Source organism: Fusarium venenatum (genome assembly GCF_020744135.1).
Source record: "Fusarium venenatum strain MPI-CAGE-CH-0201 chromosome Unknown EDB82scaffold_4, whole genome shotgun sequence".
NCBI classification, from domain to species: Eukaryota; Fungi; Ascomycota; class Sordariomycetes; order Hypocreales; family Nectriaceae; genus Fusarium; species Fusarium venenatum.
The window spans coordinates 5,496,530-5,523,049 of NW_027072132.1; the positions used below are offsets into that span (position 1 = coordinate 5,496,530).

Sequence of the window (26,520 nt, forward strand, 5' to 3'; positions counted from 1 at the left end):
GAAGCAGTTTTGTATCTTAACATCAGTATATATGATTGAGGCCCACAGCTGGTACCGGAGCATGAACCGGCACCGGGCCGTGTCTGCCTGTACTTAGTAGGCAGCGCATCATGATGATCGAATCCGGCATAAAACTAGAAGGACCCCTCTTGGCTTTGTCATGGCTTAAAATTGAGCAAAGCCCAGTTCATGTAACAGAGGTGCCAGCGAAGTTGAAACAGTTTGCATTTGCAATGGAAAGACAGCAGACCCAGTCGACCTCTATAATTTCATCGAATATGTGGAGGAGGATAGGTCGAACGTACGTGACTCTTGGGCAGTTCGGTGTGCCGGTATAGGCAGCTTACAGCTCGTCCCCTCTAGGTGCAAATACTGCCGCCGTCTCAAGGAGAAGTGCATGAGTGTAACCCCTTGTATTAGATGCAGGAGGCTTAGGCGGCCCCCTCGGTTCGGTGACAAAATGGGAAGAGCCTCAGTTTCTGGAAAGTACAGAACCAGATCAGGCAGCGCGTCATCGGCCACTATATTCCCCGATTACATCTCCATGGACTTCGAAGCGGAGCGTATCCAAGCCCTGGAGTACATTGTGAGGTACTATACGGGGCTTGAGAGATGTGACAGACTGGCCCTTGAGAGTATCATCAGTGGCATTTCTTTGAATTTGATAGTTCCCCCTAAGATGGACAAAGACGGGGAGGAGGATGAAAATAGGAGGGCAGATAAAGCATTGACTAGTAAGTGACTTGCCAGACAAGAGGGAATTATCTATCCGATATGGTGGAATCTAATAAAAGAGAAGCGAATTACGAAATGAATCAGTTCAGATTTAAGGTAAGTGTGTACTTCTTTATCCAGAAGCCAATTTAACAGTACCACTCAGGTGTCAGGTACAGACATTACAGTCAACAAAAGAGGAAGCGATCCTCAATTATCCTCACAAGAAACCTCAATCCTCGAAGCCGTTTCATTGTTTCCCGCAGCTTCATCAGCTCTTGTCTTGCTGAGGGTATTCTTTGAAATCGGCCAGACAAACTACTTCTATATCGATGAAGAGTCGCTCCGACAACGACTTGACCAGTTTTATTCATGCTCGTCTCAAATATCACCTGAAGATGCCTCCTGGATCTCAGTTGCATTGATGGTATTTGCTCTTGGAGTGCAGCTTTCGAGTCATTATCAATCTACAACACGGGATTCGTGTAGGGAGCTGATGAGAGACGCACGTGATATCTGCCAGAGCATGGATGATTCTATTGATTCAATATTTTATCAAAGAGCCAAGAAACTAATTCCTGATATACTGCTTGTAGAATCGACAGAGAGCGTACAAGCCTTTCTCCTATTTGGCTTATATATGCTACCCGTCAACCCGGTTGGACTATCTTACACTTATTTTGGAATTGCTATCAAGCTAGCAACACAACTAAATTTGCATATGAATACGACATCTGCTGTATTCTCAAAGGAGTTTGAAGTAAGAAAAAGGGTTTGGTGGACCGCGTACGCTCTTGAACGGTATATGTAGACTGTCGGAATCATGAGAAACAAGCTGACGTTTCCAAGAAGAACCAGCGCCTTACACGGACGACCCGTTTCCGTTCCCCGAGCAGATATTAATGCTGATTCTCCTGTAGACATGGAAGAACTACAGCCCAAAGAACGAATCAATACTTTTCAAAATACCATGGCTATGTTGAAACTCAGTATCTTCATGGAGAATGCCTGGGAGGGAGTGTGAGTTTGCCCACACCCCTTTTGAAACTTATGAGTTAATCATCCAAAGTGCAGGCTTGATAAACAACGACAGAACGGTACATGAAAGAGCTTTTCGAGATATCGTGCATCTCAGAGAATGTATTAGCAGCCACTGGCAAAGTCTTGCCGAGAGAACCTTTTGCCGAGATCTCACCCCTGGAAAACCTCTGTTTCGACACAACATACACCTCGCCCTGAATCATCACTTATTACATATTTTGATGGGACGATATTTCATCACCGATAATTTGAATCTGGGAGTCAGTTACACTTTGGGTGTAGCATGGTTAAAGTTGCAAGCGCATTTGGTGGATGGCTGTGTTGATAGTGCTGTTGCCATTGTCAATCTATGCCAGATGCTTCACAATGAGAAAAGCCTTTCGAAATCATTATACATGGAGCTTAGTTCTTGCTATACTGCCGTCCTGGTTCTGGTAGCAAGCTGTGCCTACGATAAGGATGACAGGCTCAAAGATGCATGTGAGAAAGGGGTGGAAATACTGCAAGAGATGTCAACTGGATTTTCTTCTACCGGGTTCAAGAGTCATGTGGCGGAGAGCTTGAAGGTTGCGTTCGAAAGAACAAGTCATGGAAGGAAAGGGAGTGCTAGAAGTCTGGATGAAGATGGATACAAGCAGTTTCAAAATTGGGTAGCCTTGCAAGAAATCACAACTCAAGAAGGATTTCGGCTACCGAAGTAGGAGAAACGAAGTTGTTTATTTACAGAGAATGAGAGGAGATTGGAACCATTGTAATTATCGAAGCTCAATGATTATACTGTTGTGGAGGAACAGGACATCACAGGATATGTGTATCGTTATGCGAACCCATTGATATTGTGGATAATCCCGCAATTGAGACCATTCATACCTAAAGACTCATCTACTTGCAAGTTCCTTTTCCAACGCATCGGCCATATCCCCAAGCGTGGCAAACTTCCAATCATAAATAGGGTAATCACGGTTCCCCATCAAAGCGCCGGGCCTCTCAATCCAGCACGATTTGATATCCAGAATCTTGGCTGGTTGATGATCATGGAACTGACTCTGAGCAGTCTGCAACACCTTCTCCTTTGGAATCCCAAACCTGTCCTTGACTTCGCGCAGAAGGTATTGGAAGTTCTGCAAGTTGGGCTTGTAGCTGCCGACGTCTTGAGCTGTAATGACCAGATCGAACGGGACGCCTTGCATAGGTCCCGAGTTACTCCTGGAGAAGGACCCATGGTCAACGTTTGACAGAACAGCAAGCTTGTAATGTTTGCTGAGGCGGCGAAGAGCATCGACAGTGTCGGGAAACGCGGGCCACAAGCCAACAGAGTTGCCAAATGCCTCGTTTTGTTCTGCAGTTGGTTCAGGAAGGAAGAGTTTCTCTGCAACCTTGGGGTGGATGGTTGCTAGAAGTTCAGAGTATTCCATATCGGGAGTGGCATTTTGCTGAGCGGCTTCGGCCTCAGCATAAACTTTCAAGAGCTGATCCCTATAGAACTCGTCTTTGCGGGCTCCTATCAAGGGTTTGAGGGCGTCGAGAACGCCTGTTTCCCAGTCGATTAGGGTGCCGTAGACATCGAATGAGAGTAGGCTAAAGTCTGAGAGGCTAGTCATGTTTGTCAAGGATATAGTGATGATAGATTTCTATTTCTATTTTACGTGAGAGTAGACGTTACGCAGTGATTATTTCTGTACCCTTAGCAGCTATTTATACAGAGCGCACGCCCTGTAATTGACTATCAAGATGTATGCAATGCGCCCTGCGGGTGACTTTCTCAGTACCCAACTGGGAGGAGGGCTCAGCTGCCCCTCTCTCCATGGATTTTAGAGAGAGGTACATCTCTGCACTTGGATCTTTGGACTTTTTGGTACTCAACTTGGATATGATTATACACTGTACGACCTTGGTTTTCAAATACATCGGCAAATTCCACTTAGACTTTTGGCGTCTGCACAGCACGCTAGACACGCCTTATTTACTTGTATGGAGATAGAAGAAGAATTGACTTTAGGGCTGAGATGCCAACCAACGTCGCTGTACAGAATAGTATTTTGGATTTCAAGGTACCAATGAGAGAGAAGAGCCTAGCAAATGCAAACGCCAGGGTACACACTCAGACCATAGGTACATGTACGGATAAATGGATGGATGGATTAACGTGGACCTTCAACTATGGGTGAAACCATCAATAGCAAAGAGGCGTTGACCGAGACATGGCATCCACATGGTTAGAGTCAGAATTAGCCGCAATTACCGGATGCGGTAATCATCCCAGTGATGCGATTTGTGGTACTTGACGGACACTCTTTATCACGCACTATTTGTTGAACAGCTCTCAACTCCTGAGGATAATACCGCAATAGTTAACTATAGCACAGCCCAGTTGCCAGTCTAGTCCAATGAGAGAAAGACAAACCAAGCCCTACCTACATATATGCCACTTACAGATGCATAGAATTCCCTGGATTTACTTTTGTCTCTTTGCTTTGTGCATAAACTACGTAATAAAGTGATCGATCTGCCATTCTGTCAACGCAAGGTAATGCAATCTATCATAATCATGATGTTGTCGACGTCCCTAAAAATAAGATCAACCAATATATCACAATATTTGACTTGGTTATAGCCTGCTTGAACAAAAAATAGACAATGATTGACATATTCGCTTCGTAAAGGACCCCTGTGGCCCTGATGGTTGCCGGTGCACAGTCCAGTCCCTGTGCATCATGATCAACAGCAGACCTGGAGCGAGCAAATGCTTGGCTTTCAACCCAGGGATTGTCGCAGCCTCACCTGCTGTAGCTCTTTATGCATCGTAGAACCTGTCTAACTGTTGAATAACTCTAGTTAGTCTATCAATCTACTACGTAATACTGCAGGCTTATACTGTATGCAATCCCATTATACAGGCTATCACAGCGGCCTCATCAATAATTGTCGCGGGCTGCACTGTTCGCCAAGCGATCAATGCTGTTACCGTATATCTTGTCTCCTCGGCTGTTACAAATACATTGATTTTCATCATGAACCTCGGCCTCAAGAACGACAAGTTTATGCTATAAGTACCTGTCAGATTATAGGTAAGAAGAAAAAAAGCAATTGTCGTGCACATACACACACTTGACAATTAAGTTGTGACAGACCGCGAGTCAATCTGATAATGTGAGCTTCGAGATGCCGAGGTTCCAGGTACACTCTGTCAGTACTGGGCGACCATTTTATCTGTAAAGCCCCTGTAAGCCCCGCTCAGCCATCTGTTCCAGCCTCTGTTGATGTTGTTAGCCTGTCAGGCCAAGCAAGGTCAAGCTCCTCGGGGCAGGCTTCTCCCGTGCAGTTCCTGCCTTCAAAATCGTTCGGCCTAGTATTAGAGCGGAGTTTGATCTAGCTCAGTTCAGTCTAGAAACTGCAGGTTGTCAAGCCCGCTACCCTCTAATTGGCTATCAGCTCTTAGACTTCAACTGTTAGCAAGTGCGTATCAGGGGATGATTTCCCGCTTCCCGTAAACCAAAACTCCACGACTCACTCAACTCTCTGAACTCAGTCAGTCAGGTAGTATCGTTATTCATACATACTACCTTCTCAGGCACTAACCCTGACTTGGCGTCAGTTAACAGTTCCCTCGCTTCAGCTAACGCGAGAATCGCTAACTTGACAAGTACTCCGTACCGTAAGTCACCTAACTGACAGTTCTAGCGGGTCGTTATTTACCGTACCTGGTTCTTGATCCATTCTTTTGCATCGCATTGCATCTTGGGATCCTCTTTTCTTTACCTGCTTTATCTCGTCCAACGGCGTCGTTGAAAAAGCAATTATTTCGCCTGACCATCATCTACAGTACACCAGTCTAGTCTCTTGGTCTATCATCTATCACATCGCCCGTATGTACTCTCGCAAACCCGCATTGTCTCATCGCCTGTCATCACGTTGACCCCCTTGTCCTCCCCTCCATCTCCTCTTCGAGGTTACACCACCAACCTGCTGTCGTCTCTTTCTCGTTCTCTTTCCTCTCCAGATACAGTTACTGTACCGCTCCTTAGCTTAGACCCCCCGCTGTGCTCTGCGGTCCTGTGTTGTGTAAGGCTAATAATAAGCAAACAATTCATCTCCTCGTTCGTTCGCTCGCTCGCGCGTCTCGGATACAACGTCTCGCTTGTTGCCCGCTCGGACACACTTTGCCTCTTTCTTCCCTGCCCTTTCCCATTGCTTCTTTCTCCCCTCTCCACCATCTCGTCCTATTCTATCGTTATCCCCGTGTCTCACCCTGGTATATCACATCTGAAGAGGAACCAAAATCTGGATACCAGAACCACTGACACTTCCAAGTCTTCGCCACTAGCGAGTCATTGATTCCATTAAATCAATGCTTCATCTCGCACGCCGAAACTTTCAGATCTAGTATTGTCTATCTCAACTCAATCGGTCGTACTGGCTTATGATCGCCGTGAAAGAGTAGCTTCATCAACACCTTTCGCTTCTGATTTACGAAATCACACTCTTGATCTGGGATCCGATACGATAAGTAGCTCGCGTCTTCGTACACCCTATCCTGTGGCTCTCGTCTACTCTGTCCTCCCACCCAGCCGTTGGACACTCAGCCCTTGAACGATCGCCCTCTGTCTCAATTCCAGCTCTACCACCTATTTTGTTGGCGATTTTTACATTTCAAGCGGAATCTTATTGTTGAATCTGATCTCTGCCACCCTAACTACGCTTCGTCATGGTCTACTGTGGTAAGCCTTCACGGGGCTGCCAAATGTGCAGAGCCCGAAGAATCAAGGTATGTTGGTAATCTTGTCTTGCTAGGCCTCACTACACACATATCATATCATAGAGGCTCTCTAGTGCAACTGCTCACGATCGTAGTGCGATGAGACGAAGCCAACCTGCAACCAATGTGCCAAATCCAGGAGACAATGTCCCGGATACAAGGACGAGTTTGATCTCGTCTTTCGCAATGAGACACAGGCTACTGAAAGAAGAGCACGCAAAGCCAACAAGAAAGCATCAGCCCAAAAGCCAGGCAAACTAAGCTCGCAAACAGCTACCAGGGCCGTCGTCATCCACAAGCCAGCACCCGACCAGTCTATCTTGTCAACACTCCAGCTTCCCGTTGAGCAACAGGCTACTTGTCATTTTTTGTCAAATTTCGTTCTCCTTCCTGCTCATGATCACACGCGCGGATGGATGGAATTCGTTGTCCCTCTTCTTAAGGCCGATCAGACAAGACCGGCTCCCCATTTCAAGCTGGCTTTCGAAGCCTGTGCCTTGGCTTCTCTCGGAAACCGCGTTGGTCCTGGATGCGACTTTGAAACCAAAGCTCTGGGACACTATACCCGAGCACTTTCCGCCACATTCGTCGCTCTCAAAGACCCAGCCCTGTGCAAAGAAGACTCTACCTTGGCTGCCGTGCTTCTCCTTGGACTATTCGAGAATATCAGTGCAAAGCAACTGGGAATGCTTGCTTGGGGTTCTCACATTGAGGGAGCGATCAACCTGGTCAAGTCTAGAGAGAAGAGGCAGATAAAAACGAAAACTGGTCTCGCTCTTTTTGTGGCCACACGAACGCAAATGGTATTGTCGCCCTCTCAATTTCTCTGCCGAGTAGTCCAACTAACAAATTAACAGATCATTCACACATTAACCACGGGCACAGCCCCGGCTATGGGAGTGGAATGGTGGATTACAGATAGCGTCAACAACCACTTCGGAGCGGAGTGCCAGCGACTTAACATTCGCACAGCAGAACTCAGGGCTGAGTCTAATCGCTTGATGGCAACTTTGAGCCGGAGTCCTGAGAACATCGAAATGTTGCTTGATATCATTCGTCGTTGTCAAACACTTGACCAGCAGCACGCGGCTTGGGCGAATTCCTTGCCCGAGTACTTCCACTACAAGTCTGTGGCTTGGGAGGACAATGTGCCCAACGGCAACTACGGCTTGGCTGAGGTGTTCCCAGGTCGAATCGACGCGTATCAAGACCTCTGGGTCGTTAGCGTCTGGAACTTGATGCGTTGCTCACGTATTATCCTGGCCTCTCTCATTGTTCGCTGTGCTGCTTGGGTCTGCGCTCCCGTTGATTACCGAACAACTCCCGAGTACGCAACAGCAGCAAGGACGTGCGTCGATAACATCACAGATATTATTTCCTCAGTCCCATACCAGCTGGGATGGTTTAGCAACCGCAGGGAGCTCCTTGAGAGAGCCAATTTATCCGCATTCGGTTGTGGAGAGGAAGATGCCCTTAAGGGTCTACCAGGTTATTTCCTGACTTGGCCCCTGACCTGTGTCCAGGGTCAAGACTACACGACTGATGCGCAAAGAGCATGGGTCAAAGGCCGACTTGAATTCATCGGTTCCCATCTCGGCGTCAGATATGCCCACGTTCTTCGTCAAGTAAGTGCATTTTGGCAAACCATTCTCTGCTTCTCAATACGTTCGTTTCTCTTTGACTTGGTCCTAAGCCCTGCTTTGCTCTGTGCTTTGATCCCCACATTTATTGCTTTTTACTGTATCATCTTCAGGCTTAACTGACGCTGTTCCACAGCTTAACATCCGCGTTCCGTCAATGCTTATCCGCCGAGACGGCTTAATGGCCAACCCATACCCTGGTGCATACAATTTTGAAAAGCTGTTGTCGTCCAAGACGGCGCCCGCAATGGCAGGATATACTTTGAATCCAATTCAGCAACACGACGCCATGCAAAAGGAGCGGGTCCATCACCAGAAGCACGAGTTGTTGAGCAAGGCGCGTGGGTCCTTGAATAACGAAGAGAAGGTGGCGCAAGGTCTGCTGCAGCTTTAGAATTCTGGGTTTTAGATGCCAGAATGGTTGATTTGCTAGTATTAGGAATATTGTGTTCTGCTACATGCCATGATAGACGAGGAATGCTCTCTGGAAACCCATTTGGCTAAGGATAGTTGGCTTTGGACAGCAAAGCTATATATATAGCTACCTAGGAATTAGATGTGTCAGGTGCTGGATACCTGGGGTTTAAAATCATCACAAATCTGTTTGATCTGAGCTGAATTGCGCCATCTGACAAGATCTACTGTATGAAACAAAAACGTAGATCAGTGTATGATCTTCAAAGCCTGCTAACTAGTGAATATTATCTCATGAGTGCATATGATCCTGAAAGATCAAGTACCCCTGTCTCTATTTGCAAGACATCCAGATACTATATTTCTGACACGCATGCCCGCGTATGCTGTATGTGATCAGTACTTCCCTGAAGAATTGATCCTGAATGAAGCCTTTGCATGAAAAGGAAACAAAAGTTGCAATTGAATATCTGACATGACATGAATGGCGCTCTGAAGACCATGTCAAGAATAAAAACCAGTCCCCATGACGTCCTAGCAATTCGTTGGTGCTTCTGTTTACCCTAATAATGATTTTAACCCCATTGTATAAATTTTGCGATGGAACGGCGACCGGCTTTTACTTTTGCTTCTTACTGTACAAATTGTCAGATGTGAAGAGCTCCTTTGGCAACGTTGTACTTACGCTTGACTGCCATCTTGGGCTGTGCCTAGATTCCACGCTTTGACGAACCAGCTCTGTGTCGCGTCGACATAATTCTCAGTCTTGACCTGCTTGACGCCAACCTTAACTCCGTCTTTTGTGAATACGACGTTCTTCTTGCCCATGCGCTCCGAGGCGACGTCGGACATCTTGCCGACGCTGATGTAGACTTGGTAGCCAACCCAGCCGCCCACGCCGAGGAGGGCAAATACGATGATGAGAGGAAGGACCTGACTGTTCGGTGCACTGAGTTAGACGAGCTTGAGGAAGCCTAGGGGAGTATCAGTTGTACCTGATTGTTGAGGTTTGCGCCATGATGTATTATTGCCTGCACGCGCGATGTGATGCGGAATCGACGATAGTACCGAGTAAAGGAGTTCGAGTACGGATAGTGCAGAAGAGTCGAAGTTGGATGCGATCAACGCAGTCTACAAAGTTGATAAAGTAATGGCGAAGAGGAGAGGAGCGGGCGATTTGCAAAGGTAACGAAAGAGAGGCAGCCGAAAGGGGTTACACTGCTGCGCAAACAGAGTTTTGAGGGGTCGCAGAACAGAAGAAGCTGGATTGACTTATGGGGAGAGAGGAATGGATGGATGACCCAGGCCAGACCAGGCCAGCCGCAGCCCAGCATGGGTGACCCAAGCCTGGCATGTGGTACTTCAGGGACCTGATTTTAGCTCCAACTTGCGAAAAACGTTGCAGCGATCGCCAATTGGATCGATAAAAAGGGTCTTCTGAGTGGTTCGCCCCTCCTGTAAATATGGCTTTTTAGGGCGTTGACGGGGAACATCCATTGATCGGGCAATCAAGTTGGTCGTGATTGTACCACTTCGATAATGACAACAGCCAGTCTTTGGTGCTGTTTGATGGACAGTTCATCATGTAAAACACATTCTTCTTGTTGCTGATCACGAACTACTAATCTATTTTTACATTTATAGTAGCCTTTAATTACCGAAAATATCCTTGAGATACCTGGCTTAAAGATTCAGTACCTGAAAATGCCAAGAGACTATCCCGGCCCGTTGCCGTCCATGCCATCCTTGTACAGTGAGTGGGTGGCAGTGCTGGAGAGGAGAGACCTGAGCTGAACAAGATGAGATGAGATGAAACTCACTTTTTGTATCCGTACACCTCGACAAAACAAAAAATGAAGGAGCATGTTTAGAAACATGGCTTTTGCTTAGCTCATCTGCCAGGCTTACTCGTGTTCAAATAACAGTGTTTGCTTTGTCTTGAGGATTCAAGCTTCCAGTGGCGAGCACTCGAGATTGCTTTTAGTGAGGTGAGGCTTGCAGGTTATTCAGGGGGGTTTGGCGCAAGTCTAGCGGAATAAGAAATTATGGGGATTTCTACAGCGCCTTTTAGCGACGTATGTAGGCGATGCGAGATCGATGTGACTTGTTTGCGAATTGAATTGCTTATGAGATACACGAGGATTTGGTACAAGGGCGTTGATCAAGCCTATAAGCGACAACGGCGCAATAAAAAGCGTCTCATGAGTATGTGTAGACATGCACTCAACACAAGTAATTCGTGGTAGTATAACGCCTTTAATCGGACAATGATAAGGTTCAACTGCAGTGTACGGTAAAACTTGGCTTTTGAATGGCGAAGGAAGGAGATGTGATAGCATGGCAATCTGACAGGCTCAGTGGCACTTCATCTTCTGACTAATATGTATCACGACACTGCCTTAAATTAGGTAACACACAGTCATTATGTGGTTCTATGATGCCTCATTCGAACAGTTATTAGGTCAACTTGGAAGACGAGCACCATGATTGTATTGCGATCTAGCATTACCTAGCTTGAGTACGAGCAGTGAAATCCCACAACTGCGGATAATACTTGGGGCTGATTCTTCGGCACTTCTCAGTGGAATAGATATACTAGATTGGGCGAATCAGGTACTATTATCCGGTTTCACATAGGAGTGACTTCTGCTGTAGTTCAAATGTAATAAACCCCAACTTAAAGACAAATATGTCAGTACCGATGTGAGGGAAACGACATGAAAACGTTAAAAATGAAGCACATTCCAATGCCTTTATATATATGACGATGCATCATGAATCTATGCTGACTTAAGGGAGCAGTGATCCCAGTAGTGTTACCTCAGAACTAGTATCTTTTATACAACTCTGCACTTATGCCTGGGGCTTATAAATCTCTATCTTGGTCGTAAGTGAGTGTGAATAAATTTCACTGGGTGAGTCGTTGGAAAGACTCCGTTGACTCTCGCATATGATAGTGCTAGTCAGGACATATATATATATATGGTCTCACTTGACTGGTTCTAATGAATAATATTGTGTTCTGTGTGTACCCGTGACCATGCTTGAGATGAGTCTTGGAGTGTGCCACACGCGCGAGGCTTGATAGCAACAGCATGGAAGGTCGGAGAAAAGAACAACAGAAGTGATCAAACTATTTATGTTTGCCGTTCTAGATTTCGCATTTCGACACACCACAGTCGGCTTTCTACTCGGTATAAGTTGAGTTAAGACAAAGTTGCACAGCAGCTAGAGCAACCGGCAGGGTATATCATACTAAGACATAGCACGGCATTCACTCAGTTCGAACACCAGCTCACAACATGTTAGTTCTCTTCCAGCTAGATATATTCGGATTAATGCTTGTAATTCAAGTAGTTGGCCGGTTATCTACATGCGTACTATTAGCTGACACCTTAAGGATAAGTGTCCAGCCTTGAGCGAACTATGAGGTATCGAACAGAATTAGTCTTGATATTCATACGAATTATATACCATTAAAACACACAAGTTAAGTGCAGTAAACAACAAACGGAAAAGTCACGACAGAGAAGTGTAGTCGTGATTACTGTAGAGTGTAGACCATCCGTCATGTGTGGCTAGTGCTAAAGCTTGAAGCTCTGACGCCACATACATGAGCTCCAAGCTCCGAGCTTAAACGAACGGGATAACAGGAACATAAAGAGAAATCTCGAGTTATGACACGTTGATGATATCTTTAGAGGTGACTCATTTCTCTATCCGAGCTCCTATATTGATGTTGCTGTCCTTTTCATGTCTGGCATTTGATAGCGTGGCTCGGGCAACCATAAAAAAGGAGCCCCTCCTTTTGGTAGGTTTCTTGGCTGCTGTCGTTGTGGCGGTGACCAATGCGAAGAGGCCAGACTGCAGTACAGATCAGCTCTGAGCTCATCAATCAACCACCACCCATTCATCCTCCATTCTTCATTCCAGTCCAATATCTGCAAACCTCTTTGACTGGGGCATTTGGATCTGGAGTCGACTTTCGACCTTCGAAGTTCCTCAATTACGTATACGCTTGCTAGCTAATTTGCAGCGTCGTCCGAACTATTTCTCAACCCGATTGATCGAACCCATCTATATAACTTTGGGTGCGACGCTGCTCCCTTCGCCGTTCAACCATGTCGATGCCTCCTCCTGGTGATGGCTTCGGCGGCTATCCGGCCCAGCCATATGATCAATTTGCTGCTCAAGATGAACAACCTCAACAACCTTACGAGGACCCTGCTGCCGCCCAACAGCCCCACGACCAAGGCCACAAGAAGAAGAAGCGAGGATATGCGGCTCAAGCCTTCGAAGTCGGTACCGGCGCCAATGCTGTCGCTGGTGGTCAACCCGCAGGAGCTACTCAGCAATTCGGCGCTCCTTCCGCCCAACCAGGCTATGGAGGTTATCAAGCTGAGCCTCAAGCTGCTGCCCCTCAGGGCTACCAGTATCCCCAGGGTTATGGCGCACAGCAGCCCGCTGCTCCTCAGGCTCCTCAGTATGGTTATCAAGCTCCCGACCAAGGATACCCAACACCTGGTGCCCCGCAGCCCGCGCCCGGTGTTGGTGGCATCACCCAAGGAGTTGGCAACATGAATATTGCTGGACAGCCTCAGCAGCCTCAGGGAGCTCAGCCTCCTCGCCCTGCTGTCCTCAACCAGCTCTACCCTACTGATCTCCTCAGCCAGCCCTTCAATGTCTCGGAGCTTGACCTTCCTCCGCCTCCGATTGTTCTTCCTCCCAACGTATGTCGGCCGAATTAACGGATCCCAATCATATCAATTGCTAACATGCGCCTTTAGACGAGCGTTACTCCGTCTCCCGACGCCAACTGTTCCCCGCGATATTTCCGATCGACCCTCAACGCTGTTCCCACCACCAATTCTCTCCTCAAGAAGTCCAAGCTTCCCCTTGCGCTCGTTATCCAGCCCTACGGCTCTCTCCACGACGACGAGGACCCCGTACCTGTCGTCCAAGACCAGGTCATTTCCCGATGCAGACGTTGCAGGACATACATCAACCCTTATGTTACCTTCTTGGACCAGGGACACCGATGGAGGTGTAACATGTGTAACCTCACCAATGATGTTCCTCAAGCTTTCGACTGGGATGCCGCTGCTCAGCAGAGCGTCGACCGGTGGCAGCGACCCGAGTTGAACCACGCTGTTGTTGAGTTTGTCGCTCCTCAGGAGTACATGGTCCGCCCTCCCCAGCCTCTTATCTATCTGTTCTGCTTCGATGTCAGCTACGCTGCTGTTTCAACCGGACTTGTAGCTACCGCGGCACGCACTATTTTGGACAGCCTCGACAGGATACCAAATGCTGATCGCCGTACTCGTCTCGGTTTCTTGGCCGTGGATTCCAGCCTGCACTACTTCTCGGTCCCCAAGGATACAGATGAGAATGGCGAGACCAACATGCTTGTCGTCAGCGATCTCGACGAGCCTTTCCTGCCCATCCCTAACGACCTCCTAGTTCCCTTGACTGAGAGCCGACAAAGCGTCGAGAAGTTCTTGCAGAAGCTTCCCGATATGTTCCAGAACAACCAGAGCAACGGTTCCTGCATGGGATCAGCCCTCCGTGCAGCACACAAGCTTATCTCCACCCTTGGAGGCAAGATCGTTGTTCTGACTGCTTCCCTTCCCAACATGGGTGTTGGCAAGCTTGAGATGCGCGAGGACAAGAAGCTCCTTGGCACATCAAAAGAGGGCGCTCTGCTTCAGACCGCCAATAGTTTCTACAAGAGTTTTGCTGTGGAGTGTTCGAAGAGTCAGGTGTCTATCGACATGTTCCTCTTCTCGTCGCAGTACCAGGATGTTGCTTCGCTGAGTAACCTTCCCCGATACACTGGTGGACAGACCTGGTTCTACCCTGGATGGCACGCTTCGCGACCCGAAGATGCCCTCAAGTTCGCATCCGAGTTCAGCGACTATCTGTCATCTGAGATTGGACTTGAGGCCGTTCTTCGAGTCCGTGCCACTAGCGGTCTGAGAATGAACACGTTCTATGGCAACTTCTTTAACCGAAGCTCTGACCTCTGCGCTTTTCCTGCTTTCCCCCGCGACCAGTGCTACGTTGTCGAGGTGGCTATCGATGAGAATCTTACAAAGAATGTCATTTGCCTCCAGGCGGCCGTGCTACATACAACTTGCAATGGCGAGCGTCGCATCCGCGTCATGACCCTTGCCCTCCCCACAACAACCAACCTGTCCGACATGTACGCCTCGGCCGATCAGTGTGCCATCACCACATACTTCAGCCACAAGGCTGTGGAGCGATCTCTGTCAAGCGGCCTTGATGCGGCCCGAGACGCTCTTCAGAGCAAGGTCACCGAGCTCTTGCAGACTTTCAAGAAGGAACTCGCTGGAGGCAGCATGGGCGGTGGTCTTCAGTTCCCTGCCAACCTTCGCGGTTTGCCCCTCCTGTTCCTAGGTCTGATCAAGAACGTTGGTCTCCGCAAGTCATCTCAGATTCCATCCGACATCAGATCAGCAGCTCTCTGTCTCTTGTCGACCCTTCCGGTTCCCCTTCTTATGCGCTACATTTACCCCCGACTGTACTCACTACATGACATGCCAGACAATGCTGGAGTCCCCGAGCCAGAGACTGGCCACATCGCGCTTCCCCCCGCTCTCAACCTCTCTTCAGAAAGGCTCGTGCCCTACGGACTCTACCTTATCGACGACGGCCAAACTCAATTCTTGTGGATCGGCCGAGATGCGGTGCCACAGCTGGTACACGATGTGTTTGGAGTGGAGGACAGAGGCCAGGTCCAGGTTGGCAAGGGCCGGGTGCCGGAACTGGAAGGAGACTTCAACGAACGAGTGCGGGCTGTGGTTCAAAAGAGCCGGGACCACAAGTCACTAGGTGTGGGCAGCATTACATTGCCCCACCTCTATATCGTTCGAGAAGACGGAGAACCCAGTCTGAAGCTTTGGGCGCAGACCCTACTTGTGGAGGACCGGGCGGATCAGGGCGTGAGCGCAGCTCAATGGTTGGGAATGTTGAGAGAAAAGGTGAGTTGATCACAGTAAAATAAATGCTTTGCCAGAAGATGCAAGATACTAACAGTCACTTGTCGTAGGTTGTTCAGTAAAACAGCTTGTTAAGCGTCAGGCGTCGGTAGTCGGGAGAAATAGGTCGGATCAGTCCTTGTAATATTGTGATGAGGAGGGATTCAATCAATGACTGGAGTCGGGGTCCTGGAGATGCAGCCGGCTTGTTTTTTTTTGGCAACAGAGATGCGAACGGTATCAACTAGATAGAATCAAATGTTTTGTGTGCAAGAGCAAGCGTGCAGACTAGCGTGACGAAGTTATCATGATATTGGTAGTAGACTGTAGTCTATACGAAGCTCCACGTCCACGACATAAAACAGTACTAGGTATCTATGGTAAGGTCGATGTGTTCTCGAAAAGTAGCCAACCAAGCGATAGAAACAGGAATGCATTGCGATGCATGAATCAATTGTATTTTTAGTAAAATGCATTATCACGGAAACTAAACGACAAACCGATTTCTTGGGTGAATCCATGACCAAGGGGTTGGTTCACATGAATTGAAGCCACATCTGATACTGTACAGGGACTAGGAGGGAGATACGTCGAGATACAAGGACCTTGCCATCCAATGATGAAACACGACAGGCTGCGGTGGGTGTGAAACACGCGCCTAGGGAGGTGAGGCAGCCAATGGAAAGACAGAGTAGGCGCTGAGAGGTTTATTTTAAGAGTTTGGTATTTAATAGCACGACCTTTTTACGACGTGAATGTCTGTGGTTCTGTCATGGTCAGGCGGAGGACTGTGTGTTTAATTGATATAAAGATCACGATTAGTTAAACTTGCTGTGGTGGAAGCAACCAAGTGTGGTGAGCCCCAGTAGTAGTCCAGAGCGTTGGTGAAACGCATTAGCAAGTTGTCAGAGGACTCTTTGTAAGAGCCGGGATATGATCAAGGTTTATGTATGTCTTGTCTTGGCATATCCATGTTTCGGGGCTGTCATTGGAAGGTCCTCTTGCAGTGTTTCGTCTCAGAAGGGAGGGTATATATTATGCTATTGATGCATCTTTGTTTTCTGGTGAGGTGATGTTTGCGGTGAGATTGAGTTTACAGGTACCTCTGTGGTACAATCTCATTGAAGACCCCTGTTCAATGGGGACTGCTGCAGAATATGGAAGCTGGCCGTCCCGTCCGCCCCTAACAAACTCAAACAGTAGGTTGTTCTTCACCCCACCATGTTCCCTTTACTTTCGTCCCCTGGTCGTTAGTCTCTATAAGTCAAGCTGTTAAGTTTGTTTATCCATCCATAGGTAGTCGAACAATCCTGTAGACTTATAGTTGTGGTATTAATCTTCAGGTTGTATGTGGTATTTAATTTCGTCCGTTGTTCTACACTTCAATTAAGTTGACTGTTATACGAGGCCTTCGTTGTCTTTCTTAGTGCCCCTCTATGGATATCCTGAAGATCATTAGTCTCCCATCTGGGGTCTAGACTGGATCTAGGGTTCACTGCTATAGATGAGAGGTATTGTTTCATCTTGTGACCCAGGATTCGTTCTCCCTTGGCGTTGAGATTCCCTACAAGGCTTCGAAATCAGCCAAGAGAAAGACAATTCAAAGACGGGCTCTCATCTAGGCTTAGTTAAACTTCGAAATCTTTTGTTGTCCATTGCTACCTGATGGGTAAGCTTGGGTGGCACATCTAGTCGGCTGTTGGCAAGTAGTTGTTGGTTCTTAGCCGCCCAGCTATCTTGATCACATCAAAGTTAGCAGCCATCAGCCCAGTTGATAGAAAATAGATGGACAGATGAATCAGATGACTAGTCAAGAAAAAGACTCACACATTGTTTATTGTATAGCACTGTACTGGAATACGTTGAAATGCATTTCCTTTATTAGTTGCCTGTTGCTCTCATTCTTGTCTTGTTCCCATCTCGTCTTGACCCATTTCGCCCCGTTTCATATCCAACCTGTCTTGTTTTAAAAACCTTTCCTTGTCCATTCTTCAATACCTGCAAGAAGCCCAGACCAGTCTTGGACTGGAGCTAGATCCCCGGAAGGTGAAGCCGTCCTGTCCTTTGACAAAAGAGAGAGTTGGATTCTCCATCACCAAAGACCGTGCTTGTTGTATCCTTACCTATTCTTACCTATACTCACCGTCGCGACACCGAACCGACTGAAACTTGGGCCTCTACCACCTCACGCTAGGCCTGCTTTTGCCCCGCGGACCTTAGACTATTTGAATCAGCGACAGCACGGCCCGGGCGGAACTCTTTGTTCTTACCTTACCTGCTTTCACTTAAGACCAAGCTTTGTCTACTGTTTCTTTGACGTTGCTTGATCCAAGCGAATATCAACGACCCTTCTTTTTGTACTTTCTACTATATCTTAATACTTCCCCTGCCACCTTCAACCTGTCATCCCCCCCAATCAATTATAAAGATTCCTCCGTGTCCCGTCAAAAGGTCCTCCATACTATTTGTACCTACAAGGTGGAGCTTTAGTGCCACTACCAGCTGCACCAGTACGGATACCAGTACCTACTACTTAACTCGACCCCTCCCCTCAAATCATCCTTAATCAGCGTCGGCTGCGTGCGAACAAAGGAGTCTAAGTCTTGGCTGGTTCCTCTTTGACTCTGTTCTATTCCAACAACTTCTCGACTAACCGACCGATCGATTGACTGCGCAATCCTTTCGCGCCTTCTGTCTTTACTTTTCGGTCGCACGCTCGCCGGTTTTTTTTTTTTTTTTTTTACAATCTTTACTCCCTCTCCTCATCCTCATCACATCCACCACAGCGACCATGTCTCGATCGAACCCCCCTAACGCTGCGGGGTCCCGCAAGATCTCCTTCAACGTGAGCGAGCAATATGATATCCAAGATGTGGTCGGTGAAGGCGCTTATGGTGTTGTCTGGTATGTTTTTGCTTCCTGTCACGTCTGTGAAATCCTTCAAATGCTGACACTTGCTTAGTTCCGCCATCCACAAGCCCTCGGGCCAAAAGGTCGCCATCAAGAAGATCACTCCTTTCGATCACTCCATGTTCTGTCTAAGAACTCTGCGAGAGATGAAGCTGCTGAGATACTTTAACCATGAGAACATCATTTCCATTCTCGACATTCAGAAGCCCCGAAGTTACGAGTCATTTCAGGAAGTCTATCTGATCCAGGTTCGAAATACCACTGTTTTGTCACAGCAAAATCAGGAAGCTAACGAATACTGCAGGAGCTGATGGAGACGGATATGCACCGTGTCATTCGTACACAGGATCTTTCTGACGACCACTGCCAGTACTTCATTTACCAGACACTCCGAGCCCTCAAGGCGATGCACTCAGCCAATGTGCTGCACCGAGACTTGAAGCCCTCTAACCTCCTCCTCAACGCCAACTGTGATCTCAAGGTCTGCGATTTTGGTCTTGCACGATCCGCTGCCTCTCAAGAGGACAACTCTGGTTTCATGACCGAATACGTCGCTACTCGATGGTACCGTGCGCCCGAGATCATGTTGACTTTCAAGGAGTACACCAAGGCTATTGATGTCTGGTCGGTCGGCTGTATCCTCGCTGAGATGCTCAGCGGTAAACCTCTTTTCCCCGGAAAGGATTGTAAGTGGACACTGATGCTTCGCGATGCTGTTAGATCTGTTTACTGACTGCTGTGCTACTAGACCACCACCAGTTGACTCTTATTCTGGATGTGTTGGGCACACCTACAATGGAAGATTACTACGGAATCAAGTCGCGCCGTGCTCGAGAATACATCCGATCGCTCCCCTTCAAGAAGAAGGTTCCCTTCCGAACTCTATTTCCCAAGACGTCGGAACTGGCCCTTGACCTGCTCGAGAAGCTCCTCGCATTCAACCCTGTTAAGCGCATTACTGTGGAGGAAGCTCTGAAGCACCCATACCTCGAGCCTTACCACGACCCTGAGGACGAGCCAACAGCGCCCCCTATCCCCGAGGAGTTCTTCGACTTTGACAAGCACAAGGACAACCTGAGCAAGGAGCAGTTGAAGCAGTTGATCTACCAGGAGATCATGAGGTAAACGTGGAGACTCCGTAAAAAGATGGCCTGCGAATTCGGGGATGTCAAATAGACTACATCACATACCTATGGGCACGCAAGCAAGCAAGCGCATGCAGAACTACCGGTCGAGTTTATTCTGCATATCATGTATCTGGCATGAATCTTTTGTCAATCTTGCTGATAGGAGTGGTTGAATGTAAGGAAACAGGATCGAAGATATGAAATGGAGACTGAGATCCAGACCGGTGATAAAGATGATTTCATGAATTGCACATTGCAACCATTTCTTACTAGTTGTTATATCCCAAAAGAAAATTCATAATAAGTGTTTATTTGTACATTGGTGGCTCTGTGCAAATGACGAGGTGCAAGTCAAGTTAATAGTTACAAGTCAGTTGGTCGACAGTACGGCAAACACCGCATATCTCCTGATTACAGTACTATGCATTCGCTTGGCTCATTCCTTTACTTGCCACTATTGGCCATTCATGTTCGCAACGTGACAGTCCAAGACTTTCAGTACTAACCACAGATCAAAGGTCTAGACCCGTCCCAGGCCTCAGTGGTGGTGATATGCTACTGGACAGAACGAGCTAGTGCTTGATGATTGAGGCTCTAATCTGATGACGATCAGGAAGTTTGCCAGCGTGTACTATGTACGCACAGGTGGCTGCGGCCAGTGGAAGAGACCAGACACATGGAAGGGCTTATGAATCACCACGCAATCAGTTGTAAGCTGTCTTTGTTCAAAACCAATACCGGACAGGTATCCATTGCACGAATTGCCACGGTTGCTGCCTGAAAGATGCCGAATCAATGCATTGCATTTGGAGGCGTTGGAGTCAGTGCATTGAATGTCATAATCAGGCTTTTTGATTACCTTCACAACGTCTCCTTGTAGGCGTTGACCCCGCTATATCTAGCTCCACTGGCTCCAACTGAAGCTGCGTCAGAGCCATTCATCTCCATTCCATGCACTTTAACATTTTACACTCTTCAATGTCTCAGATCTAAGCACCACCATATAAAAAACCGTTTGTGTTTTCTCCTCCCTTTGAACTACTACTCCAGGATTTCTATTCAACCTCTCTTCTCCTATCCAAAGATTGTCAGTTATCCTGTTTGTTTTATTTATGTGTATCTCTTTCGCTTCCTAGTTCTTCTGTTCTGCATTACACAGCTATTGCATACAGCCTTGGACCAAAGTACATACCTACAGACAGGCATTCTGTAACCGTTATGAGCTTTTTGGACCGCAACGACTCCCCCGAAACACCCGAATCCTCCGGCGCTGGTACGCCTGTTAACTCCAATCGCGCTTCTGCGTCGTACATTACCAACATGTGGACTGGACTCATCCGCCGCTTCTCCAGTGAGGGTTCGTTCCCCAGCCAAGCCGACACCGCCTATGACGACAACTTCAACTTTCATGACGGCAATGGCCACAACACAAAGGACGGTATAAACGGTGTCTTCTCTCCCGTGCGCCGTACAGCCAGTCCCATGCGTCCTCCGCCGCTCGATCCTCTTATTCTTCATGGTTATCGCCAGGGAACACCATCCTCAGCCAAGTTGCTGAGCGCCGCGGTGGCGGAGGAAATTCGCACCATGGTCCCAGAGCGCTTGCGCATCGTCGACGATTGGCATCTTATTTACAGCCTCGAACAAGACGGCGCAAGCTTAGCGACGCTGTACCAACGATGTCGGCAATTCGAGGGCAAGCGAGCGGGTTTTGTCCTTGTTGTCAAAGATCTCGAAGGAGGGGTGCGTATAGAGTGAGATGATATGACGTTTTCTGTTCACTAACATTATCAGGTCTTTGGCGCATATCTTTCCGAATATCCTCATCCTGCGCATACATATTTTGGCAACGGCGAGTGCTTCCTCTGGCGAGCTTCAACTATTACACCTCTCCCGCCGCCTCCGTCGGCCGATACGACGAATCTTAACTGTCGAAACACAACGCTCGCTCCACCGCCACCTTCGTCAGAAACCAACACGCCCACACACTCCCGCGCACCTTCACCTACACCCAGCGAAGCGGTGCGATTTAAAGCATTCCCATACAGTGGGTTGAACGATTTTTGCATTAATTGCGAAACGGGCTTTCTGAGCGTCGGATCAGGCGGTGGGCACTATGGACTCTGGTTAGACAATGGACTAGAAGTTGGGCACAGCTCCAGGTGCGAGACGTACGGAAACGAGCCGCTGAGTGATGAGGGAACCAAATTCGGGGTCATTGGCGTAGAGCTCTGGGTTATGGGCGTATGATGACGATATTCTGGCTTGAGCTGTTTGCACGGCGCTCGGTGTTCTGAAATGAAATAGGCATGGCAGCTTTGGTCTTTCCTCAGTCTGGTGGTATACGGCAAAGGGAAAGCAACGTATGTATCGGCAAAAGGCAGCGTAAATACGGACAGGACAAGGCCTCCTGGTTACAAAGGATAGAATATATGAGAGAAAGATGTCCAGCGGAGGATCTGCAGAAATTAATGATAAATAAATGATACCCGGAGACACTCCCAACTCTTTACAGCAACGCTGGCTTTTGCAACCTCAATATTATACATCCACTCGATACATGATTCTGTTTTATTGAAACCAATTTTCAGCTCTGCCTCCTCTTCGCCGTAAACTCCTGTATACCGTCCAATACACCCTGCGGCGTAGGGGACTCGGCGCATACATCTGGCTCAAAGCCAAACGATAGCAGATGATCTCTCGTAGTAGGTCCAATAGTCGCAATAAAAGTCTTGCCGTCCCGCTTGTATCCTTTATAAACCTTGTTCGTCTCAGCATCCAGAATACCCATGACCCGGAGCATGCTGTCGCATCCCGTAGGGGAAAACACCACGATCCAGCGGACCGGGTCTTCGCGCGTCTCGGCAAGGACCCGGCGCAGATCAACGGGGAAGCTCTCCATGACGCCCGTTCCGTAAACGACCGTCTCGTTAACTCGGATGCGCTCTGTGTCGGGCAGAGCGCCATCCTGTAGAGTCTTGGGGATAATGTCGCGGCGAGTCTCTCCAACTAGGAAGAGTAGTGGTGGAAGGGTAGGTCGGGCTTGGTCGCGGTACCATTCATAATAGTGGGCGAGAATGTAGGGAGCCAGGGCGGCACCGTTGCCCGTGTGGCTGCCGAAGACTTGGAGTGGAGGGTCCTGGGGGACGGCAGCGAGGGCGCGTGTTGTGGCAGGGCCAACGCTGTAGACAGGGACGTTTTGAAGGTGAGGCCATGATGTTGTTTCTGAGGGATCTGCGGTGTCCTCTGTCGCATGATGCATAACATTAGTTTTGGCTTTTCTGGTGAGACAATAGCTCAACATCATGACGCACCGGCTTTGCCATCTTCGACAAGTTTCACAAATGCTTCAACTGCTCTTTGCGACGTAAAGATCAAGCCGCCATATTCATGGTGCTCCTGGTTTCCAATGCGACACTCGCGAAGTAGCGCTGCTACTTCCTTCATACCCTCGCCATGGAACTGATGCAATAGTACCGGGACGAACTGAGGCGTAAAGCCAATTCCATTGGCGCTGGTTTCTGAGAAGAGGTCTTCATACGAATCACCGGGACTCGATCTCGTCTTGAGCAGAAGAACGGGTATCTTTGAGGTTTGCTCCGTAGCCGGATCCATAGAAGTCATGATGTCTTGGAACTTTGGATGGGGTTGCTGCTTATTCAAATGTGAGCTTGCGTGCGTTTAGCGACACTGTTCACAAGGTATTTAGAGCGACAAGAATTGGTGGGTAACTCACAATGGAAGTTGAAAGAAAGATCATGAGATGGAAAGATCAGCGACTTTCGGAGACTCGGGAGGTGAGGGGCTCATGGAGAAAGTGGGCGCACACACAGCTTTATCGATAAAGAACCAGAGACCGGCAGTTGACTTCAAGCGGTCATAGCAATTCACTTTAATTTCGAGACAGCAAATCAAGACTTAAGGCTTTTAAGAAACAATATATTCTTTACATTTCACAAGACTATAGGGCCAAGATATTCCATGAGTATCGTACTTGTATCTTTGAGAGGACCATCACGCACGAGATCCAATCAATACGTAACTGCATGATAGGATTATCTGGGTTGCCAGGCTGGATTTCTGGATGAATATATCTTTAAGCAAGACGATTGCTGCTTCGATTAAAACAAGATGAAAAGCTTTTGGTTCTATGACGCTTAGCCTTTGGACTATGGCAGCCCAATTGCCCAGTATACATTTCTTTCCATATGAACAAGCAATCCTTGTTTGATAACATGCAAACTAGAGAATCTCAATCTACCATGTACAAACCCGCCCGCCCGCTTTTGACTCCGCGTCTCCTCCATCACAGCATAATCTACGCATAAGAATTGCCCATGTCGTGTTCCTGTGATAAGTTGTTAGTAAAGGGGGAAACTCTGTATGTAACCGGAAGAGACTCACCTTGATATACTCTGGTCCTTTTTCTTGATATTCTTCCCTTGAAATCTTTGCCGTCTTCCAAGCAGGCGTTCCAACCCACCCCGCAGCACCTTTCCAAGCATCCAGTAGGGCGTCTTCGGCACGACGCACAGTCAAGGGTGAGTCGGCAGGGAGAAGAGAGCGCAGACCATCGCGAACGCGATCATCAAAATTCTTGAAAAGAGTGTTGCCACCTGTCAAGAATACATCGCGTAGGAAATCATCTCGGTTGGGAAAATTGCCCAGACGCTGGCTAAGAATGTCACCGGCGATATCAATGATACCCGACTGGTCCACACCTGCAATAGAGGGGCGGAAAACAACTTCGGGGACACGAATACGTTCAACGTTGAGGTGAATTTGGTTAAGCTCGGCTTGTGAAGAGGGATCGAAGGGTCGGGGGCCTCGTGCAAAGGCGTGCAGTAGAGATTTGGACCAGTCGGACTGAGCCTCATGAGTATGTTCGTAATCAAAGTCGGGATCATAACGCAAAAGGTCTTGTTCTAGTGACTTGAGTGTCGAGTTGAGATCCTCCTCCTCATGCTCATCATCACTGTTGTCACCCACGGCAATTTGACGATAGACTCCCCAGTCATCGTCGTCTGCGCCAAAGTTGTCATCGTCACCGCCACGACGTCTCTTTTTGGTCGGAGCGTCTGAAGCTAAGTTGGCAATGTTCTTCATACGAATTTGGGAAGCAAGAGATTTTCGGTTGCCTAGGTCCTGCTTAAGACGCTCGCGTTCCTTCATCTTCTGCAGTGTCTCCGCTCGTCGTTGGCGCTTCTCTTCAAGCCAGTTCTCCAAGTCATTCTCTCGTCTCTCAGTATCTGCACGCTCTTCCTCAATGACTCGCGCCTTCTCGGCCTCCTTCTCAGCCTTTGCGCGCGCACGAGCCTCATGATTTGACTTGAGTAATCGTTGTTGGCGTTTCTGTTTGATCTGGGCATCATCGAGCTGGTCGTCAGGGATATCAAGAAGATCAAAGTTAGGTTGCTCTTGTTCCTCCTCGGGGTCGCCACCAACATCCTTTGTTCGGGCCTTCCTGACAGCCTTTTCCAAGTCTTTGATGATCTTTTCCAACTGGTTCTCATCCTTGATGTCGTTGCTGTCGAGTTGGCGTCTGAGTTCCTTCTTTGTCACATCAGTGATGTTTTTCTGAAGATTCTTGTAGTATTCCAGATCCTGCTCCTTCTTCATGAGCTTCTCCAAACGCATCTTGGCCGCCTGTTGTTGTAGTCTTCGTCCACTTTCTTTCTTGCGTTCTGCTATCTTTGCTAGCTCTTCCTCGGTCTTTTGCTCAACCACAACTTCTGTGTATGGGTATTGCATAACAATATCGCGGTCCTCTAGCCCTTTCCATTCAAGGTAGCTAGCGAGTTCATCGTCATAGTCCTGGGACACATATCCATGGTCATGTAGCATGTGCTCTGCTTGTGAGACGTTGGTCTTGCCGGTGAAAGCCGGGTATTTAAGTCGAAGCAGCTTTAAGAGATACTCAGCGTTGTGGTAACCCCCCCAATTCAATCGCGTGGCTTGACCAAGCAAAGCCTTGTTGTTATACACAGGGATGACATGTGTTGATGTGTATGACGACGAGACGACGAGACCGGTCTTGCCCTTGTTGTGTCTGTATGAAAAGAGGGAATCGATTCCGTAAGCCAGTGAAGGCGCGCCGTAGCATTCAAAGATAATCTCGGTCATAGCTAAAAAGTCAGCCAATGCTTTGGTAGTCAGAGTGACTCACTCACACTTCCTTGAATATGGCAAATTGGCAACAGCCTCCGTCATGACAATTGGGACCTCAATGGCGCCATCTGCATCGTTCATGCCCAGCTTAAGAAAGATGTAATCCAGCACATGCTCCATCACATCCCAGTTGCTGACAATTCCTGTTCCAACTTCAAAAGCACTTCTGATATGGCCGCGCGCGGTTGTATCGGCGTAACAGTCAGATCCAGCAAACGAGAATGTCTTGCCCAGCTTTCGGTCGCGGTACTTAGCCATTATAGGCGGGATACTGAATCTCGGCTTCGACTCGAATGACCAGCCGGCGCGCACGGTGGAGGATCCTGAGAATAACTGTTAATCCATGGTTGTCGCAAGCCCCTTGCGCTGCGCTCCCAGCTTACCATTGTCAATAACGATGGCTGAGCTTTCGGGTTGCTTTATCGCGCGTTCTCTTCCATCCTTTGATGGCTCTATATAATTCTCGAACCGCGTCTCCGTAACGGGAAAGATCTGGGCGGGAGGGTATGTCTTTTGTTCAGGCGCCTTGATTGCAGGCTCGTCGATGGCCGAGGGAGCCATGGTTGTGTTGGTCAAGGATGGTATGATGTAGATTATGTGCAAGAGTAAAAAATCATGGCAGAAGAAAAAAGAAAGTAAAAGTCAAGTCAGTGCCTGGCTTCAGTGGCCAATTTTTGTCGGCGCAAGTTGATTGAGCTTAGTTGTTGGAAGGTCGAGAATATACTGTACGAAGCTACAAGGCTGATCAAGGG

At 48.1% G+C, this 26,520-nt stretch overlaps 9 protein-coding genes across 9 annotated transcripts; 5 read left to right on the forward strand and 4 right to left on the reverse strand.

Annotated features, from left to right (window-relative positions):
- Positions 1–110: 110 nt before the first annotated feature.
- Positions 111–2,545, forward strand: EDB82DRAFT_562447 (fungal-specific transcription factor domain-containing protein; the record flags this gene model as incomplete). The annotated part of the gene is made up of 6 exons (XM_065609767.1): positions 111–301; positions 364–734; positions 800–831; positions 881–1,515; positions 1,564–1,734; positions 1,784–2,545. 6 exons carry the CDS (start codon positions 111–113, stop codon positions 2,454–2,456), a joined length of 2,073 nt encoding a protein of 690 aa, XP_065463494.1. The 3' UTR covers positions 2,457–2,545.
- A 23-nt stretch (positions 2,546–2,568) lies between these two features.
- Positions 2,569–3,590, reverse strand: EDB82DRAFT_541727 (HAD-like domain-containing protein). The gene has a single exon (XM_025725010.2). It carries the CDS (start codon positions 3,354–3,356, stop codon positions 2,634–2,636), a length of 723 nt encoding a protein of 240 aa, XP_025593651.1. The 5' UTR covers positions 3,357–3,590; the 3' UTR covers positions 2,569–2,633.
- A 2,861-nt stretch (positions 3,591–6,451) lies between these two features.
- Positions 6,452–8,769, forward strand: EDB82DRAFT_516608 (uncharacterized protein). The gene is made up of 4 exons (XM_065609005.1): positions 6,452–6,473; positions 6,547–7,314; positions 7,369–8,136; positions 8,288–8,769. The coding sequence occupies exons 2-4, from the start codon at positions 6,928–6,930 to the stop codon at positions 8,543–8,545; spliced, it is 1,413 nt and encodes a 470-aa protein (XP_065463495.1). The 5' UTR covers positions 6,452–6,473; positions 6,547–6,927; the 3' UTR covers positions 8,546–8,769.
- Positions 8,770–9,184: 415 nt separating this feature from the next.
- Positions 9,185–9,583, reverse strand: EDB82DRAFT_530343 (uncharacterized protein; the record flags this gene model as incomplete). Its single annotated transcript, XM_025725013.1, has 3 exons — positions 9,185–9,200; positions 9,251–9,502; positions 9,561–9,583. 3 exons carry the CDS (start codon positions 9,581–9,583, stop codon positions 9,185–9,187), a joined length of 291 nt encoding a protein of 96 aa, XP_025593653.1.
- A 2,868-nt stretch (positions 9,584–12,451) lies between these two features.
- EDB82DRAFT_516611 (uncharacterized protein) lies at positions 12,452–15,838 on the forward strand. The gene is made up of 3 exons (XM_025725014.2): positions 12,452–13,295; positions 13,353–15,566; positions 15,635–15,838. Exons 1-3 carry the CDS (start codon positions 12,687–12,689, stop codon positions 15,644–15,646), a joined length of 2,835 nt encoding a protein of 944 aa, XP_025593654.1. The 5' UTR covers positions 12,452–12,686; the 3' UTR covers positions 15,647–15,838.
- A 2,516-nt stretch (positions 15,839–18,354) lies between these two features.
- EDB82DRAFT_530345 (kinase-like domain-containing protein) lies at positions 18,355–20,292 on the forward strand (the record flags this gene model as incomplete). Its single annotated transcript, XM_025725015.2, has 5 exons — positions 18,355–18,467; positions 18,526–18,721; positions 18,778–19,159; positions 19,222–19,594; positions 20,214–20,292. The coding sequence occupies 5 exons, from the start codon at positions 18,355–18,357 to the stop codon at positions 20,290–20,292; spliced, it is 1,143 nt and encodes a 380-aa protein (XP_025593655.2).
- Positions 20,293–20,337: 45 nt separating this feature from the next.
- On the forward strand, positions 20,338–22,084 carry EDB82DRAFT_516623 (oxidation resistance protein 1). The gene is made up of 2 exons (XM_025725016.2): positions 20,338–21,343; positions 21,395–22,084. Exons 1-2 carry the CDS (start codon positions 20,819–20,821, stop codon positions 21,848–21,850), a joined length of 981 nt encoding a protein of 326 aa, XP_025593656.1. The 5' UTR covers positions 20,338–20,818; the 3' UTR covers positions 21,851–22,084.
- Positions 22,085–23,478, reverse strand: EDB82DRAFT_516626 (tetrapyrrole biosynthesis, uroporphyrinogen III synthase). Its single transcript, XM_025725017.2, has 2 exons — positions 22,915–23,478; positions 22,085–22,846 (listed from the first exon to the last, which is right to left on the reverse strand). The coding sequence occupies exons 1-2, from the start codon at positions 23,222–23,224 to the stop codon at positions 22,188–22,190; spliced, it is 969 nt and encodes a 322-aa protein (XP_025593657.1). The 5' UTR covers positions 23,225–23,478; the 3' UTR covers positions 22,085–22,187.
- EDB82DRAFT_516627 (uncharacterized protein) lies at positions 23,479–26,498 on the reverse strand. Its single transcript, XM_025725018.2, has 4 exons — positions 26,152–26,498; positions 25,771–26,091; positions 24,005–25,725; positions 23,479–23,948 (listed from the first exon to the last, which is right to left on the reverse strand). Exons 1-4 carry the CDS (start codon positions 26,327–26,329, stop codon positions 23,919–23,921), a joined length of 2,250 nt encoding a protein of 749 aa, XP_025593658.1. The 5' UTR covers positions 26,330–26,498; the 3' UTR covers positions 23,479–23,918.
- Between the last annotated feature and the right edge of the window lie 22 nt (positions 26,499–26,520).